The sequence below is a fragment of the Gobio gobio genome (genome assembly GCF_949357685.1).
Source record: "Gobio gobio genome assembly, chromosome: 24".
Lineage (NCBI taxonomy): Eukaryota > Metazoa > Chordata > Actinopteri > Cypriniformes > Gobionidae > Gobio > Gobio gobio.
In genome coordinates this window covers 11,669,748-11,685,672 of record NC_137120.1, presented here as the reverse complement: position 1 = coordinate 11,685,672, position 15,925 = coordinate 11,669,748, and the positions used below count along the sequence as shown (strand labels likewise).

General features: G+C 35.8%; 2 protein-coding genes across 7 annotated transcripts in view; one reads left to right on the top strand and one right to left on the bottom strand.

Moving 5' to 3' along the window:
* Positions 1-15,925, bottom strand: part of LOC307120383 (SLAM family member 5-like) — a 61,807-nt gene that overhangs the window by 39,597 nt on the left and 6,285 nt on the right. The gene's annotated exons all lie outside the window — the stretch shown is intronic.
* LOC307120351 (uncharacterized protein) overlaps positions 7,943-15,925 on the top strand; it is a 29,657-nt gene continuing 21,674 nt past the window's right edge. For 3 of the 6 annotated variants that reach the window (XR_013815775.1, XR_013815777.1, XM_079807359.1), the window contains exon 1: positions 7,943-8,132. Coding sequence is in view for 2 of the 6 variants with exons in the window: in XM_079807359.1 (XP_079663485.1) it covers positions 8,084-8,132 (49 nt within the window). In the remaining 4 variants the exon portion in view is untranslated. Of the gene's footprint in view, positions 8,133-13,011; positions 13,112-15,925 lie in introns of all 6 variants that reach the window. The other 3 variants (XR_013815776.1, XM_079807358.1, XR_013815778.1) reach the window with 2 other exon arrangements.

The window sequence follows — 15,925 nt, the reverse complement described above, 5'->3', positions numbered from 1 at the left end:
ATAATGTGTTATTAAATGCTGAAATGTACATTTAACTAAGATTAATACATGCTTTAGAAGTATTTTTCATTGTCAGTTTGTTAATGAATGAACTAATGTTAAATAATGGAGCCATATTGTAAAGTGTGTGATTGAACAACAGTCAGAACATATTCAAACAATATCTACACTCTAAAAAAAAAAGGTTCTATATGGCACCAAAAATAGTTCTTGGCTCGTAATCATAGGGGAACCTTTTTTAGTGCTATATAGCACCATTTTTGGTGCTTCAGTGGTTCTTCAGCGGTTCTTCAGAGGTTCTTCACCGGTTCTTCAGAGGTTCTTCACCGGTTCTTTGACTAAGGTGCTATATAGCACCTCTGAAGAACCGCTGAAGAACCACTGAAGCACCAAAATTGGTGCTATATAGCACTAAAAAAGGTTCCCCTATGATTACGAGCCTTTTTTTTTAGAGTGTAGGGCATGTAATTTAAAACTTAAAAAAAAAATTAAGTTTGAAAATGACTTTAAGTCTTTAAGTATTAGGTTATGTGATGACGAGCACCGGATTGTGGTTACTGGGGAAACGGCTGTATTTCTGCTGTTCCATCAGCGCCCTCTGCTGTCTGAAAGTGAATGTGCACTTCAGTGCGTCTTCACGCCTTCCGCCATGTGCTCGGCTCATGAACGGTCTGTTTACATCAGTGCGCGTTCCTCTTTGACGCGTTGTTCATTTTAAACGGTTGATGGGTAAAGTATTCTTAAAATACATTCTAAAAATCTGAATAATTCGTAATAAATAATTATTCACGGTATTTTGAAGTGCCCACGATAACAATATTGTGCATGTTCATTATTGCGGTATATCGTATTACCGTTTACCGGCACATGTCTACTGCCGACTACTGGTGACATGAGCAACAGTGACATTTGGCAACAGGATGTAGGTGTGTCCAGTGATGAGAAAATATCAACTTTATGCAAATGAGCAGCAACTTTCAGGAGCGTCTACCAATGGAAGTGAAGTTAATAGAGTTGTCTCCTGTCAGAAACTGTAATGTGTCAGCAAGATGAAGTCAATCTGACCGTAGTAAATGAAGTTATTTGTATCAAGGCTATACTCGCCACAAACAAACTGCCAGCTGTTTGTCAGGGGAAATGACTGCTTGTTTTCTCCTTTTTAATCAAACTGAGTTCTCTCCAGCCTGCAGTGCTGGAAATGGATCTAATGACCGCTCATGCACCAGCTGATGGTTTCCACCATAAGGTCTTGTGAGCTTAAATGGACCTGTGAACACTGATAGCCTGTTTCTTTTAGAGTTTTTAATGTCTTGTATAGCAATTTTATAATTGTAAGTTTTTTTTGTTGTTTGGTATTTTCTGTCGACAATTCCTTTGAATTGGTTCTTTTTGGTTAGTTTTCGGGGAACTGTTTTATAATTACCTATTTAGAAAAAAATGAAATGTCTTGTATGCTGCTGCAATGTAATCCTGCTACTTTCTCTAAAGGAAAATGTATAGGTCATCCTATCGGTCAATGGTAGAGCAATTACTGTTTGTCTCAGGTGAAGTCTTATTTTGGACACTAAATGGTGCGCTGTGCTGTAGTGCATGAAATACCAGAGGGGCAGGGTTTGTCTTGTGAATGGGCGGTGTGGGAATACAAATTTTAGAAAGTACATTGCATTTAGCATTTTGGGTAAAAATGATGATATTAGATGAATTAGTCTGCTATGCAAAATCTTCCAGACCTGTTTTACTGATTTCAGAGGCTCTAGCAAGAGTCTCTTTCCTGCCAGACCTGTTTTTCTCTATTGTGTTTTAAATGAGTCAGATCACTGAGATCCCACCTTTCGGAGCCCAGACGTTGCCCCTTTTGTCTTTAATGGCTCTGGGATGGCTCTTGGAATTGGAGTTCCTGGCCAGTATCAGCATGCAAATAGTTATGCTGATTCAATGGGACTGGTAGGGATTTCATAGTAGGGTGTGTCCTTTACCTACACAACATATGCATTCCTTTTGTTTGAATGTCTCCTCCTCTGCTGTATAACCACTCCCCCTAAAATGTAGATAAATTGCATTATTTTGTACTGTTAAATCAGACTGTTTTCGGACGACCTGCAGCACAGAGAGTTCTCATTAAAAGAATCACTTCTGTTTTGATCCCGACGTCTCCTGGTCTCTACTTCAAGAAACAACAGAAGTTCACAACAGCGGCGTTCCACTACAAATTTGTATGCCCTTCACTAGGCGATTTGGCGAGTTATGTTTCGCAAATCAGTCAATAAGAAAATTAAATATAGCTGAATTGAGAAGCACCTGCATATTTGTGGCTTACTTAAACACAAACATCACCAAGCAGCAAATAAAAGCACTTGGCTGTAAAGGGAATAACTTAAGAATTAATGTTACGCTTCAAATAAAGATTGTATCTTTTACATTGTGATGCCAGTAAGTGGCGACCAGTGACTGTTAAAATGTATTTGATAGAGAACTCAGGACAAACTTAATTCATTGTTTTCAAACGATAATGAAGTAATTTAAAGTTGTTAAAATATGTTCATAATGTCGTATATTAATGTAATGCTGTACTGTTCTGTATATGCATATGTATATGCCACAAGGCACTAAAGTGTAAACTACAAAAGATGCGGTTTGCGTTCTGTTTGTCCCAGTTGATTTACGGCTGTCTGACCGTGAGACTGATGTGTCGGCAGCTAGAAAAATAAATATGCTAAACATGATCCATCTCTATCGTCTACGCTTTTCCTCCGAATGCAACGCTAGCTGCAACAGTAGCGTAGCATAACTCAACAAAGGTATTTTAAATATACTAATTTATAAAATTTTAGACATTTATAAATAGATTCATTTATAACATTAACTAGAAAATTTTGTCAGAACATCAAGTAAATTACATTTTATTTTGTTTAGTTGTCTATAGTTTTGTGTAGTACAAATACCACTTGTGGGGCTGCCTCTAGTGGTACACAGAGGAATCACTAAATAAATTAAGAATACATTTATAAATGTAATCTTTATTTGGGTAAAAAATATGTTTTTACATTTAAGTACAGTGCAGTTTTAATTTAACTTTACAACACATTTGAATTGAATCATTATTTAATTATTTTATTTACCTGAATGTAAGCGCAGTGCAGAAAAAAACCCTGCGTATATTAAAAAGGTCCTGTTCTTCGTGATCCCATTTTTCAAACTTTAGTTAGTGTGTAATGTTGCTGTTAGAGCATAAATAATACCTGTAAAATTATAAAGCTCAAAGTTCAATGCCAAGCGAGATATTTTATTTAACAGAAGTTCCCTTTCAAAGCCTACAGCGAACGGCCGGTTTGGACTACATCCCTGTACTTCATGCTTTAATGACGTCAATAGAACAGTTTGTTGACTAACCTCCGCCCACAAGAAAAAAAGGGGGCGTGGTCTTGTTGCTCTCCCACGTGGAGAAGAGCTAGTGTTGCGTTTGTAGAGTGTGTTTGTCGCCTGTCACTTTCATCCCGGAGTCAAATCACCTTTGTTTGGCCAGGGACGCTGTACTTTGAGCGCATACATCTCCCCGTTATGGTAAGAAGCTTGACCTTTCCGGGCAACGTGCGCTAAGCTGCTGTCGAATCACAACACGGGAACCGCTGGCACAATAAGAACTCGTTACGTATTTCTGAAGGAGGGACTTCATCAGGGCCGTGCAGAGAGTTCGTCAGGGGCAGGGGCTCAAATGTAAAAAAGGGGCAATATGTATATATATATATATATATATATATATATATATATATATATATATATATATATATATATATATATATATATATATATATATATATATATATATATATATATATATATATATATATATATATATATATATATATATATATATATATATATATATATATATATATATATATATATATACACACACATATATATATATATATATATATATATATATATATGTATATGTGTATATATATATATATATATATATATTTATATGTATATATATCCTTACGCTCATCAAGCCTGCATTTATTTAATCAAAAATACAGAAAAAACAGTAGCCTAATATTGTGAAATATTATTACATTGTGTTCTTTTTAACTTTTTATTAATCAAAGAATCTTTAAAAGAGTATCACAGTTTCCATCATTGACATTAAATCCTCATATTAGAATGATTTCTGAATGATCATGTGACACTGAAGAGTGGAGTAATGATGCTGAAAATACAGCTGTGATCACAGGAATAAATTATATTTTAAATTATTTTAAAATAGAAAACCATTATTTAATATATTTCGCAATATTGCTGTTTTTTATCAAATAAATGCAGGCTTGATGAACATAAGAGACTTATTTCATAATGCTGCATAATATTAAAAAATGGTAATATAATAAAGTCCTTTCATGTAACCATTTCGCCACACTTCACTTAATAGGCCTGTAGGTGCCGGTGGCACTTGGGTTTTGTTAACTTTGATTGTTTCATGAAATAGTAAACGATGTATCAATATAGGCTACATAAACACAAGTGAATTTAACACTACTTACCATTAATGCGACTTTTGCTGCTGTGGTTTTGTGCAGGGATTTGTTTGTTGTCTGTTAAAATCCATTTTGTCAGTGATGCAATTTATAAAATGAGCCAAACCGCAGGAAATTGTTCCACAAACGTTAGTTCGTCTGTCCATGTAATTTTCAGCCGATTTATGAATAATAACAGAAAATTACCGCTTCACATCGCCCAATGGAATTTGAACTTGCTTTGCCAGATCACGATTGGTTGGTGTATAGCCTATACATGACAAACGGACATTGGTGAATTGTGTAATACTTTAAAATAAATAGCTCATATATAGCTTTGTAATTAAATCAACACATTAGCTCTGATTATGGATAAAAAAAAAATATTGGTTTACTTTTTTCCCGTGAGGCCACACACTCTCTGAAAGGACCATATTTGGCTCGAGAGCCGCTTCCGAACAGTGGAAAATCAGCTGTCAATCAAAACGTACGCAACCCATAGCAACGCGTTAAGGCAACGCCTCAACAGAAATTGTCCGACTTTTGAGCCGTTCGTTACTATTGTATGCATTGTCATGATATAATAATCACATTTATTTAGTTTTATTGACCACAATATTATCATTGATATTTGTCTGAGAGGGGCACTTTTGATTCATTTTGAAAAAGGGCAGGGGCTCGAGCACCCAAAGCCCCCCCCTCTGCACGTGCCTGGACTTCATACAGTGTTCCCACGCTTCTTGAAAGTACTTAGAAGAATTTTAGACACATGGATTCAAGGCCTGGAAAGTACTTGAAAGCAAACATAGGTCCTTGAAAGTTCTTGAATTAAGCATGAACTGCATTTTGTTAGAGTAGCGTGGTGCTATTACAAAAATTGGCTTTCATGCGCTGCCAAAGCCAGAACAAAACAGCATTATGGGAGGAAGGATTATATTTCTGCTGTTCCATAAGCACTATCTGTCAAAAGCCCTATTTGGGTGGTAATTGTTTCTCGTGGGGTCATAAGGTATTGTCATCCTTGACAGGGGCTAGTCTGAGATTTTATTGCCGCCCGAATCCAGAAGGTCAGTGTTTTTCTCCCACCACATGCGTAAAAATCCCCGGCCGAATGACCTACTGTTTTTAGACAAACACCAAGGACGTGTGGTCATTTAATTGCCGTCCGATGAGATCACTTCAAAATACACTAATATCCTTTTTGACCACTGCAGGCCACCGTACGGTTGCGTTTTGCTGTAATTTGGATGCATTTTAAAGATCTAGACTTTCATTACTGAAATGCTGGCAAGTATTTACAAGATATTTCCTCACCGCTCAAAAAAGAAAAAGAATAGCACGTAAACATTTGACATCTTTTCATTGAATTGGAAAATTCATGTATACAATATTATCTCTATATTTTGATATTTTAATTAAGTAATGATTTATAAAAAAGAAAACTAAAACTAGTGTGAAATAAATGTTGAAAGCAGGAATAAGAGCGCTGCAAACTGCATCTCTCGTTAAAACTTGCTCGCTCTTGTACACCAGCCTCTTTCCTCATTGGATTTTGTAAAATTGCTAATTTTTCCTCATTGGAAATTGTATTTTAGTTGTCAGTATATGCCTTAGCGTTACTGCATTAATGATAGACACAGGTACAGTAGGTATTTGATATATTGGCAATAACACACCCACCTTTATAGTATTTATTGTGCTTGATTTAAAATAAATGGTGCTTTAAAAAGTCTTTGAATCTCGTGTTCATGAAAGAGTGGGAACCCTGTTCATAGAATAAGGAAATCCTCAAGCCGTTTTTAGGACAGTGAAAACAGCGGTGAATTGTGTGAAAAATACTGTGTTTTTTTACACGCGAAACATGAACACGTTATATTTGCACACTGTAAACACAATCAAAGCTTCAAAAACACAGGAAAAACGGGACCTTTATTTAAAAAAACGAATAATACGGATGACACAAAATACTCACATTAATAAATAAAAAATCTTTGGAAGTTCCCCTTTAAAAGAATGCTCAGTTTGTGGTTCACTATTATTTGATTGAAAACAACAACAATAAAACAAAGACTGATGACGTCACATGCTCAGGTTTGCTTGACCAATCAGCGGAAAGGGGCGTCTCATGACCGCCCACACGTGGAAAACGAATTTTGAAGTCATTTATCCGTTTTTTTAGCCTGGATGCCAGCCGAATTTAGCCCCGTCCACAAAATGTTTTGCTCGGGCAATTCGGTCTGGACTCGCTCCATAGAGGAGGAATTATGCCCGAACAGAAACTGTTCGGACCAATGAAATCATCAGGGCGGGCTTTAGACGATGATGGACAGATGATCAACAGTACGTAATCATCCACGTCATCGAAGGCTCTTGGGTTGAATTTGCTCTTATCCTAAACGGAGAACTTGTTCGTATATGCATTCACCTTCACTATTTCTCTCAGAAACGATGATCGTGTTGGTAAGTACTCTGTGTATCCTTAAATTATTTTATTACTGGCAAAGATCGTTTACACATCTTTTTCTTGTAACGTTACTTACTCCAGCGTGCGTGCAGACAGGGTTGCCAAGTGTTTTTGCAATGTCGCACACAATTGCTACTCAATACTATAGCCCAAAACAATAACTTTCCGGGGGGGTTCTCCGGAAAAAAATGGCGTTTGGTTGGCAAAATATGTTATTTTGGCAAGGTTGCCTGCTAAAATTCGCATTCCTGGGTTTATATAATCACATAATTGGGGTCGCTTCAACCCGCGGACATGGAGAAAAACACGGACTTGGTAACACAGTGCAGTTGAGTTCTGTTGACATTTGACAACTAACGTTACGTGTCGCTCCGTTGCTCTGATTGGTTGTGGGTCTATCCAATTGAGGTCTTTCCTGGCTCGGTTGAAACACGCCCCATAATCAAAGCTCAATGGAGCGGTACCAGACTCATATTCTGACTAGAATTGAGTATGGCCACGCCAGGCTACCGTTTTTTACCCGTGAAACGAAAAATCAAGCCGAAATCTTGTTTTTTCGGGGTTTTTTTAAACGAAAAAACGAATAAAGGAGCCATTTTCTCATTTATGCTTATTTCATTTCAAATAGGAAATCAAACTATCAAAACGTACACGGACCAGGTTGTATTTTGATTTCCGATTTCCATCTATAAACACAATCGGATAAGGAGATTGTTTTCCGTCTTTTAATATCAAAAGAAAAAAAGAAAAATGGATTGTTTTCCGGTTTTTGTAATTACTAATGGTTGTTCGTTTTTGTTTTTTTCCTTTTAAAACGAAAATCCGTTGGCCACCAAGTACACGGACCCGGGTGGTACCGGGGAGCGAACCACCAACCTTCCAGTTTGTAGACAACCTACATGAACCACTGAGCCACTACCGCCCTGAAGATGGCAGTAGGCCAATGCAATGTCAACGATGCACGCTGCCCTGAAAAACCCAAAGAAGAAGAACATCTTCATGAAGCAGTGTTGTTGTTTTTAAAGCGATAATCACTGAACAGAACACTTTCATGGATTAGAATCTAACGAACATAAATTTTTTTTTATGAAAAGCCGTGGAAATGCTCTTCTTTATTTTGCCATCATTGCTTTGGTGTTTACGTGACCATGGTAAGACTTAGATTTATGTTTCTCTTCCGGCAACAAAAAGAATGAAGGCGGAAGTGTTGGTTTGTTTTGAATGTGCTCTAACCGCTTTATATCGTGTGGCTGCGTTTACATTTGTCATAACGTGCATCGTGCGATCATAGTTAGGCCTATGTGAAGCGTATCAACAGTCAATCCGACCACGGCGTTTATATATTTAAGCGATCGACAAGAGGAAGCTTCTGCATTTATATTGCATCTATGCTTCATTATACTGCAAATCTACAGCTGTACTTCATTGAACTGCAGTTATACTACATTATACTGCAGTTTTACTGCAATTTTACTTCAATGTACTGCAGTTATTTTGATTATGAACAGGATGTTTTGACTTTAGGGTGCGGGGCGTGTGTCACGGTGGGGAATTGATGTCCGTCCATACTCTCTATTTAAGAAAAGAGCCTCTTGCAAATTCAAGTTTACATTAAAGCTTTGATTTTCAAGTTGCTGGATTTATATTCATTTTGTGATATATATATATATATATATATATATATATATATATATATATATATATATATATATATATATATATATATATATATATATATATATATATATAATGTACATGTATATATATATATATATATAATGTACATGTATATATATATATATATATATATATATATATATATATATATATATATATATATATATATATATATATATATATATATATATATATATAATGTACATGTATATATATATATATATATATATATATATATATATATATATATATATATATATATATATATATAATGATGCACACACACATGCTCACTGTACACCTTTTGTTACATCAATACAAATACCTGTCCCTGTAACTCCTGAATGGATTGCAAACAAAATTAGATTATGTCCACAAGGACAACATTTTTGCATTGTATGGAAAATGTGGCATTTTGACTGTTTAATTTATAAATGTATGTAAAATTATCATATTTATATGGAAGCACACATGTGAAATATACTAAAAAGCAACATCAATTAAATAATTGAATATTTAGAAATAGATTTACATATACATAAAACTAATAAAATAACAAATATTACAAATGAATATATGTACATATATTGCAAATTAATGTATTTACATAGATGGCTAAACTTATTTAATTATAAAGGCAATGCGTATATGTAAATTTTCCAATACAATATATAGTCATAAATGGGAAAAATATTAAAAAGGATCAATTATTAAAATATATAATTTCAAACATATTAATTTTTGTTTTACGAAGATGAACGAAGGAGTTTGGAACGACATGAGAGTGAGGAATTGCAGAATTTTCATTTTGGGTGAACTAATCCTTTAAACTACTTAGTTTCCCACCATTAATCTTCTGTGATGAAACAAAGAAACATGTTGTGACCACACCAGCAGCGCCACTGGATTACTTGCATATACTTCCGCGTTCTAGGCTACTACTTGAAACTCGGGAGTTTTCGATAACAGCGTTTAGCGCACATACACATGAGAACACAGATTACTACTACGTTTTAAGGCTGTCAATTGATTAAAACAATGGATCATGTTCTCTGTGTTAACATTAATTAACTTGAACCTGCCATGTTCCTAAATAGCCTATATTTTATTTCCAGCTGTGCATTCTTAATAATAAATAGGCCTACATTTATTTCCCCACTAACCTACAGCAGTGTTTTTCTCGTAATGGTCATATTTCACACCCGTTGAGTTTAAATGTTTTAATGAATAAGACTGATAAAAAGGATTTCTGTGCTTATTCCAGTCTTAAAAAAATATTTGAATGAATGAATGTGCGGTACATGCCTAAAATATTTAACATTCATGGGCGTCTCTAGGCCTTTTTTAGGGGGGCTTCAGCCCCCCCTAAACTTCTGCCCAGCCCCCCTTAAAAAAATTTGTGAATAACCTTTTATAACATATGAAACTGGCGGGAGGCTTCGTCCTGTCTTGTAATGAATGTTCTTCAATCCACAGTGGCGTCGAATAGAGCGCACATCAGAAGTAGAGGCAGTGTTTCCCACAGATTAAAAACCAATTTGTGGTGGTGGTGGGCGGGCGGCGATTAGGGTGGGGTATTTGGGGTTGGTGATTGGCACAAATATCGATTTATTTCGATTTTGATTCAGTATCAATTCATATGTATATAGCCTACTGTACATATAAGGAAAAATAAGTTTGCCATTTTAGCACTATTTCAAACTATTTTAAATTATATTTGCTCACATTCATTAATATTCACTTGTGTGTGTGCTTGTATAAGTATCATTAAAAATATTAGGATGCAAGTTATTAATATTTTAAACTTTCACATTTAAAGAAATCTAGTGTTTGATCATGTCTAAATGTATTCAAATGCAAAACCTAAAAATAAGTAAGCAGTTATGATCTGCAATACCTTTTTTTTAGCAACTAGACTAGATACATGTATATTGATTAAAGAGCCATACAGACACCAGTGGGTAAACCATGGCATTACAAATTAAATTAATTATTTTTCCAGACACATAATGACTCTAATTTGCATTTGATTTCTCCATTTTAACATTAATTACTACACTAATTGTAATATAAATAAGAAAAAATATATTAGAAGTATTTATTTTTATTTAATTCATTAAATGGTCATTAATGGACCATAATTATTGCACAAATAATAGGCCTATTTAGTACCAAAAGATCTCCTCGAAATATTCAATAAATATTATTGAACTAAAATATAGAACATTTATTTAATTGAAAAATAGTTAACGTGTATGGTCACATTTGACCACCAATGAGTACAAGTGTAACCAATAAGTGAGGAATAGCTGAGGGCTAAATACAAGAATAACATTAATGTTAAGCCAAAACTTGCTGCAAATACCTGAATAGTGAAACTGTCATCTATGCATTCAAATGTATTGACCCAGCGCTAGAAGTATAGAGATTGCTAATGTGTCATCATCATGACGTATTCCCAGTGGTAAACGCAAAGCATTTTGGGAATCCGCGGCACAAACAGGCGCCAGTCGCCAGACTTCTTTGCATGGAGGGAAGAACGCAGTGTTCAAGATGCCGTCTACCTGCTGTGTTATAAACTGCAATAGTCGTTCTCACGATAGAAGTGGCATAAAGCTTAAGAACGGGATATACAAATATAAGTGAACACTTTGCAGTTTGAATGATGTCCTGCATGAACAAAATGACGGAGTATATTTTTATGTGTCCATTGTTCGATACTATGTTAAAATAATATGCAACACAACCTTTTTCACAATGTAAATTCAAACATAAAAATGGGAAATATAAAAATGATTAAATCCCGAATTAAGAACACGTAAGGCCCTGGGGCTATAACAAACCCTTGTTTAGGCAAACCCACCAAATCCACAACGTTTTCTACCACAGAAATAATTAGTATTTTTTTTATAAAAACAAAATCGTCAAAGCACAGAGATACAATGAGTATATACTGTCTGAATATTCAATTTTAATATTAAGTAGGCCTATATATAAATATTCCAGGCTGCAACACATTAACAGCATAAACGCATTAACTCCAGATACGAGGTCAAAGCAAACAGGTTTCCAGAAACAGAAACAACTTTTGAGTATACAATACTGCCTTAAGGAGTTTTACAACCAGTGAGGTCCCAAATTTGAGCTATTTTGGGGGCTTGGTCCCCCAATAATTTTTTTTATTTTTCTGATCTAACTATGTGCATTTTAGGATGTTTGAAGGCTAAACATAAACAAACCATGTTTGTGGTTTATCATCTTGTCATACCTACTCTCTCCTCATTTCATCCCTCTCTCATTTCCATCTTTCCTCTTTATTTTTCTCTCAGTCTCCTTCTCTTGCCAAAAAGCTGAGCTCTGGCTGATAGTCTATTAATTTTCGTCTGTCAGTGAAGAAAGGGTTAACTGAAGTTAATTCACTGAAGGCTACGAACGCTATAAAGTTTAATAAATTAATTCACAATATGTACACACACACACACATTCGTTATTTTATGAGTGTGTATTTTATGATTTGTGCGTGAGACGATCCAGCTGCTCTCGCGCTGCGACTGCTGGATATATTTATTAATTTATCTGAGGTGCCGGGACGCAGTAACGGACCATTCTGGCCCACTTTAACCCCTGCTACTAATATGTGTGAGACCATTTCTTTTAAGAAGGCAGGTTAATAGTTTGCTTAGGAAAATAATTAAATGAATAATAAAAGTCGAAAAAATAATAAAAGTCGAAATAATCAAATATAATGTTTCTCAGATGCATTGAGAAGCCTGGCATGTTACACATTTTCGATTCGATAGCTTCTCCAATTCAATTAAATTCAATTAAATTCACATTTATTTGTAGCACTTTTCACAAATATCGTTTCAAAGCAGCTTCACAGAAAAATGCCCGCGTCTACATTACAATTTAAAGTGATTTGTCCTCTTTATGTATTTCAGAAATGCACATATACAAAGCACACATTAGCTAACAATGTGTATTATTAATCAATATAATAATTAAGGCACAGAAATAAGTGAAATAAGAATACATGTTAATGACTTACTCCAGAGCCGTGGCACGAGCTCCGTTTGATGCTCACAAATATGTAATATTAAAGTAATGTTGTGTTTATCAAAAATAAAACTGATTTTAAATTTAATCACTTTATTGGCATTTTAATAGTATTGGCTTGTGTGTGCACCAAGTCAGACACTTTCAGCTTCCCAATCTCGCCTCAGTTATAATTTGTAAGCACAGTCAGAGAGGCATGCAGAAAAATATTGATTATATATATATGTATATATAACCTTTTTAGCTATATATATATATATTGCCTCTGGTCTCGTCCTTGTCTCTTTTCTCTACCAGGCCTTGCCAGATAGCCGGCTTCCAGATCTCCCTCTCTCTCCCTCTGAAGTAATACACAGTGGGACTCTCCATTCCACTTTTGCCTCTGCTACCTGCCCAGGTAGTAAGATGACATTGATACAATTTTGAGTTTATCACATACTGATCAGGCGTAACATTATGAATATTGTGTTGTGTTGGTCTCCCTTTTGCTGCCAAAACAGCCCTGACCCTTTGAGGCATGGACTCCACTAGACCCCTGAAGGTGTCCTGTGGTATCTGGCACCAAGTTGTTAGCAGCAGATCCTTTAAGTCCTGTTAGTTGCGAGGTGGGGCCTCCATGGATTGGAACAAATTGTGATGCACTGTGTATTCTTACACCTTTCTATCAGAACCAGTATTGACTTCTTGAGAAATTTGAGTTACACTAGCTCATCTGTTTGATCGGACTACACGGGCCAGCCTTCGCTCCCCACTTTTGATAGATACTGACCACTGCAGACCGGGAACACCCCACAAGAGCTGCAGTTTTGGAGATGCTCTGCCCTAGTTGTCTAGCCACAATTTGCCCCCTTTCAAACTTGCTCAAATCCTTACGCCTGCCCATTTTTTCTGCTTCTTACACATCAACTTTGAGGACAAAATGTTCTCTTGCTGCCTAATATATCCCACCCACTAACAGGTGCCGTGATGAAGAGATCATCAGTGTTATTCACTTCACCTGTCATAATATTTTGCCTGATCGGTGTATATATATATATATACATACAACCCCAAATCAGAAAAAGTTGGGACAGTATGGAAAACGCAAATAAAAAAAGAAGAAGTGATTTCTAAATTTACTTTGACTTGTATTTCATTGCAGACAATATGAACACAAATATTTCAAGTTTTGTCTGGTCAACTTCATGTCATTTGTAAATATGCATCCTTTCCTGTCATTCAGACCTGCAACACATTTAAAAAAAAGTTGGGACAGTAAAGCATTTACCACTTTGTAATGTTGCCATTCCTTTTCACAACACTTAAAAGACGTTTAGGGACTGAAGACACCAAGTGATGAAGTGTTTCAGGTGTAATTTTGTCCCATTCTTCCTGCAAACAAGTCTTAAGGTGGGCAACAGTACGGGGTCTTCGTTGTCGCATTTTGCGCTTCAAAATGCACCACACATTCTCTATTGGAGACAGGTCGTGACTGCAGGCAGGCCAGTCAAGTACCCGTACCCTCTTCCTCCGCAGCCAGGACTTTGTAATGTGTGCAGAATGTGGTTTTGCATTGTCTTGTTGAAATATGCATGGACGTCCCTGGAAAAGATGTCTTCTTGAAGGCAGCATATTATGCTCCAAAATCTCTATGTACTTTTCAGCATTAATGGTGCCTTCACAGAAGTGCAAATTACCTTTGCCAAGGGCACTGACACAACCCCATACCATGACAGACCCTGGCTTTTGGACTTGTTGCTGGTAACAGTCTGGATGATCCTTTTCTTCCTTGGTCCGGAGCACACGGCGTCCATTCCTCCCAAAAAATACCTGAAATACTGATTCATCTGACCACAGTACACATTTCCACTGTGTGATGGTCCATCCCAGATGCCTCCGAGCCCAGAGAAGTCGACGGCGCTTCTGGACACTGTTAACATAGGGCTTCCTTTTGGCACAGTACAGTTTTAACTGGCATTTGTGGATGTAACTACGTATTGTGGTACTTGACAAAGGTTTGCCAAAGTAGTCCTGAGCCCATGTGGTGATATCGCTTATAGATGAGTGACGATTCTTGATGCAGTGCCGTCTGAGGGATCGGAGATCACGGTTGTTCAGCTTAGGCTTGCGCCGTTGTCTTTGAATTATGTTATGCACTGTTGAATGTGAAATATCCAAATCTCTTCCTATCTTTCTTTGAGGAACAATGTTTTTAAACATTTCAATAATTTTCTCACGTATTTGTTGGCAAACTGGCGATCCTCGGCCCATCTTTGCTCCTAAAGGATTAGACCTTTCTTGGATGCTGCTTTTGTACCAAATCATAATTACAATCACCTGTTGACATCACCTGTTTCAAATCACATCATTATTTTACCATTTTACCTCATTACTAGCCCTAAATTGCTCCTGTCCCAACTTTTTTTGAAATGTGTTGCAGGTCTGAATGACAAGAAAGGATGCATATTTACAAATGACATGAAGTTGACCAGACAAAACATGAAATATTTAGTGTTCATATTGTCTGCAATGAAATACAAGTCAAAGTAAATTTAGAAATCACTTCTTTTTTCTTGCGTTTTCCATACTGTCCCAACTTTTTCTGATTTGGGGTTGTATATATATATATATATAAACTACATCATCCTGTTCAAATGCTTTTAATGCTTTCTCTAGCTTTTAATGCATCATGTTTCTTTCTTGGGGATCAGTGAATGTTTGCAGTTTTTGTATTATTTGTGTAAAAATCAGTGTAAAAGATGGCTCTCAAAATCATACAGTAGCATAAAGTCGTGTTCCGCATTCTGCAACAAAAAATTGGATTCAATCTGCAATCGGGTCAGTAGCTAGTTGGCATGTCTGTTCATATGTGGAATAGTGTATCCAAAAAAACAATTTAACTACCCGGAATTACTCCATAAATTCAGGGAAGTACTATAAATAAAATACTATTGATAAAAAAATTATGATCCTTTTATTTAATAAAATTATGAATATTATGCATATTCTGCAAGGGGTATGTAAATGTATGCAGAACTGTCTCTGAATCAGGATGTGTTGTAGGGGTGAGCGACTAATGCAAGCTTAGTTGTAACACACATTGTTTAAACATTTCCACACATAACAAAACTTACGATATTTACTAGTTTCCATATCATCACTATAAAGGTTGTGCCAAAATTCTAAAATCTTTGGAAGGTATCCAAATAAATGTTCAACATTTTGCATCACA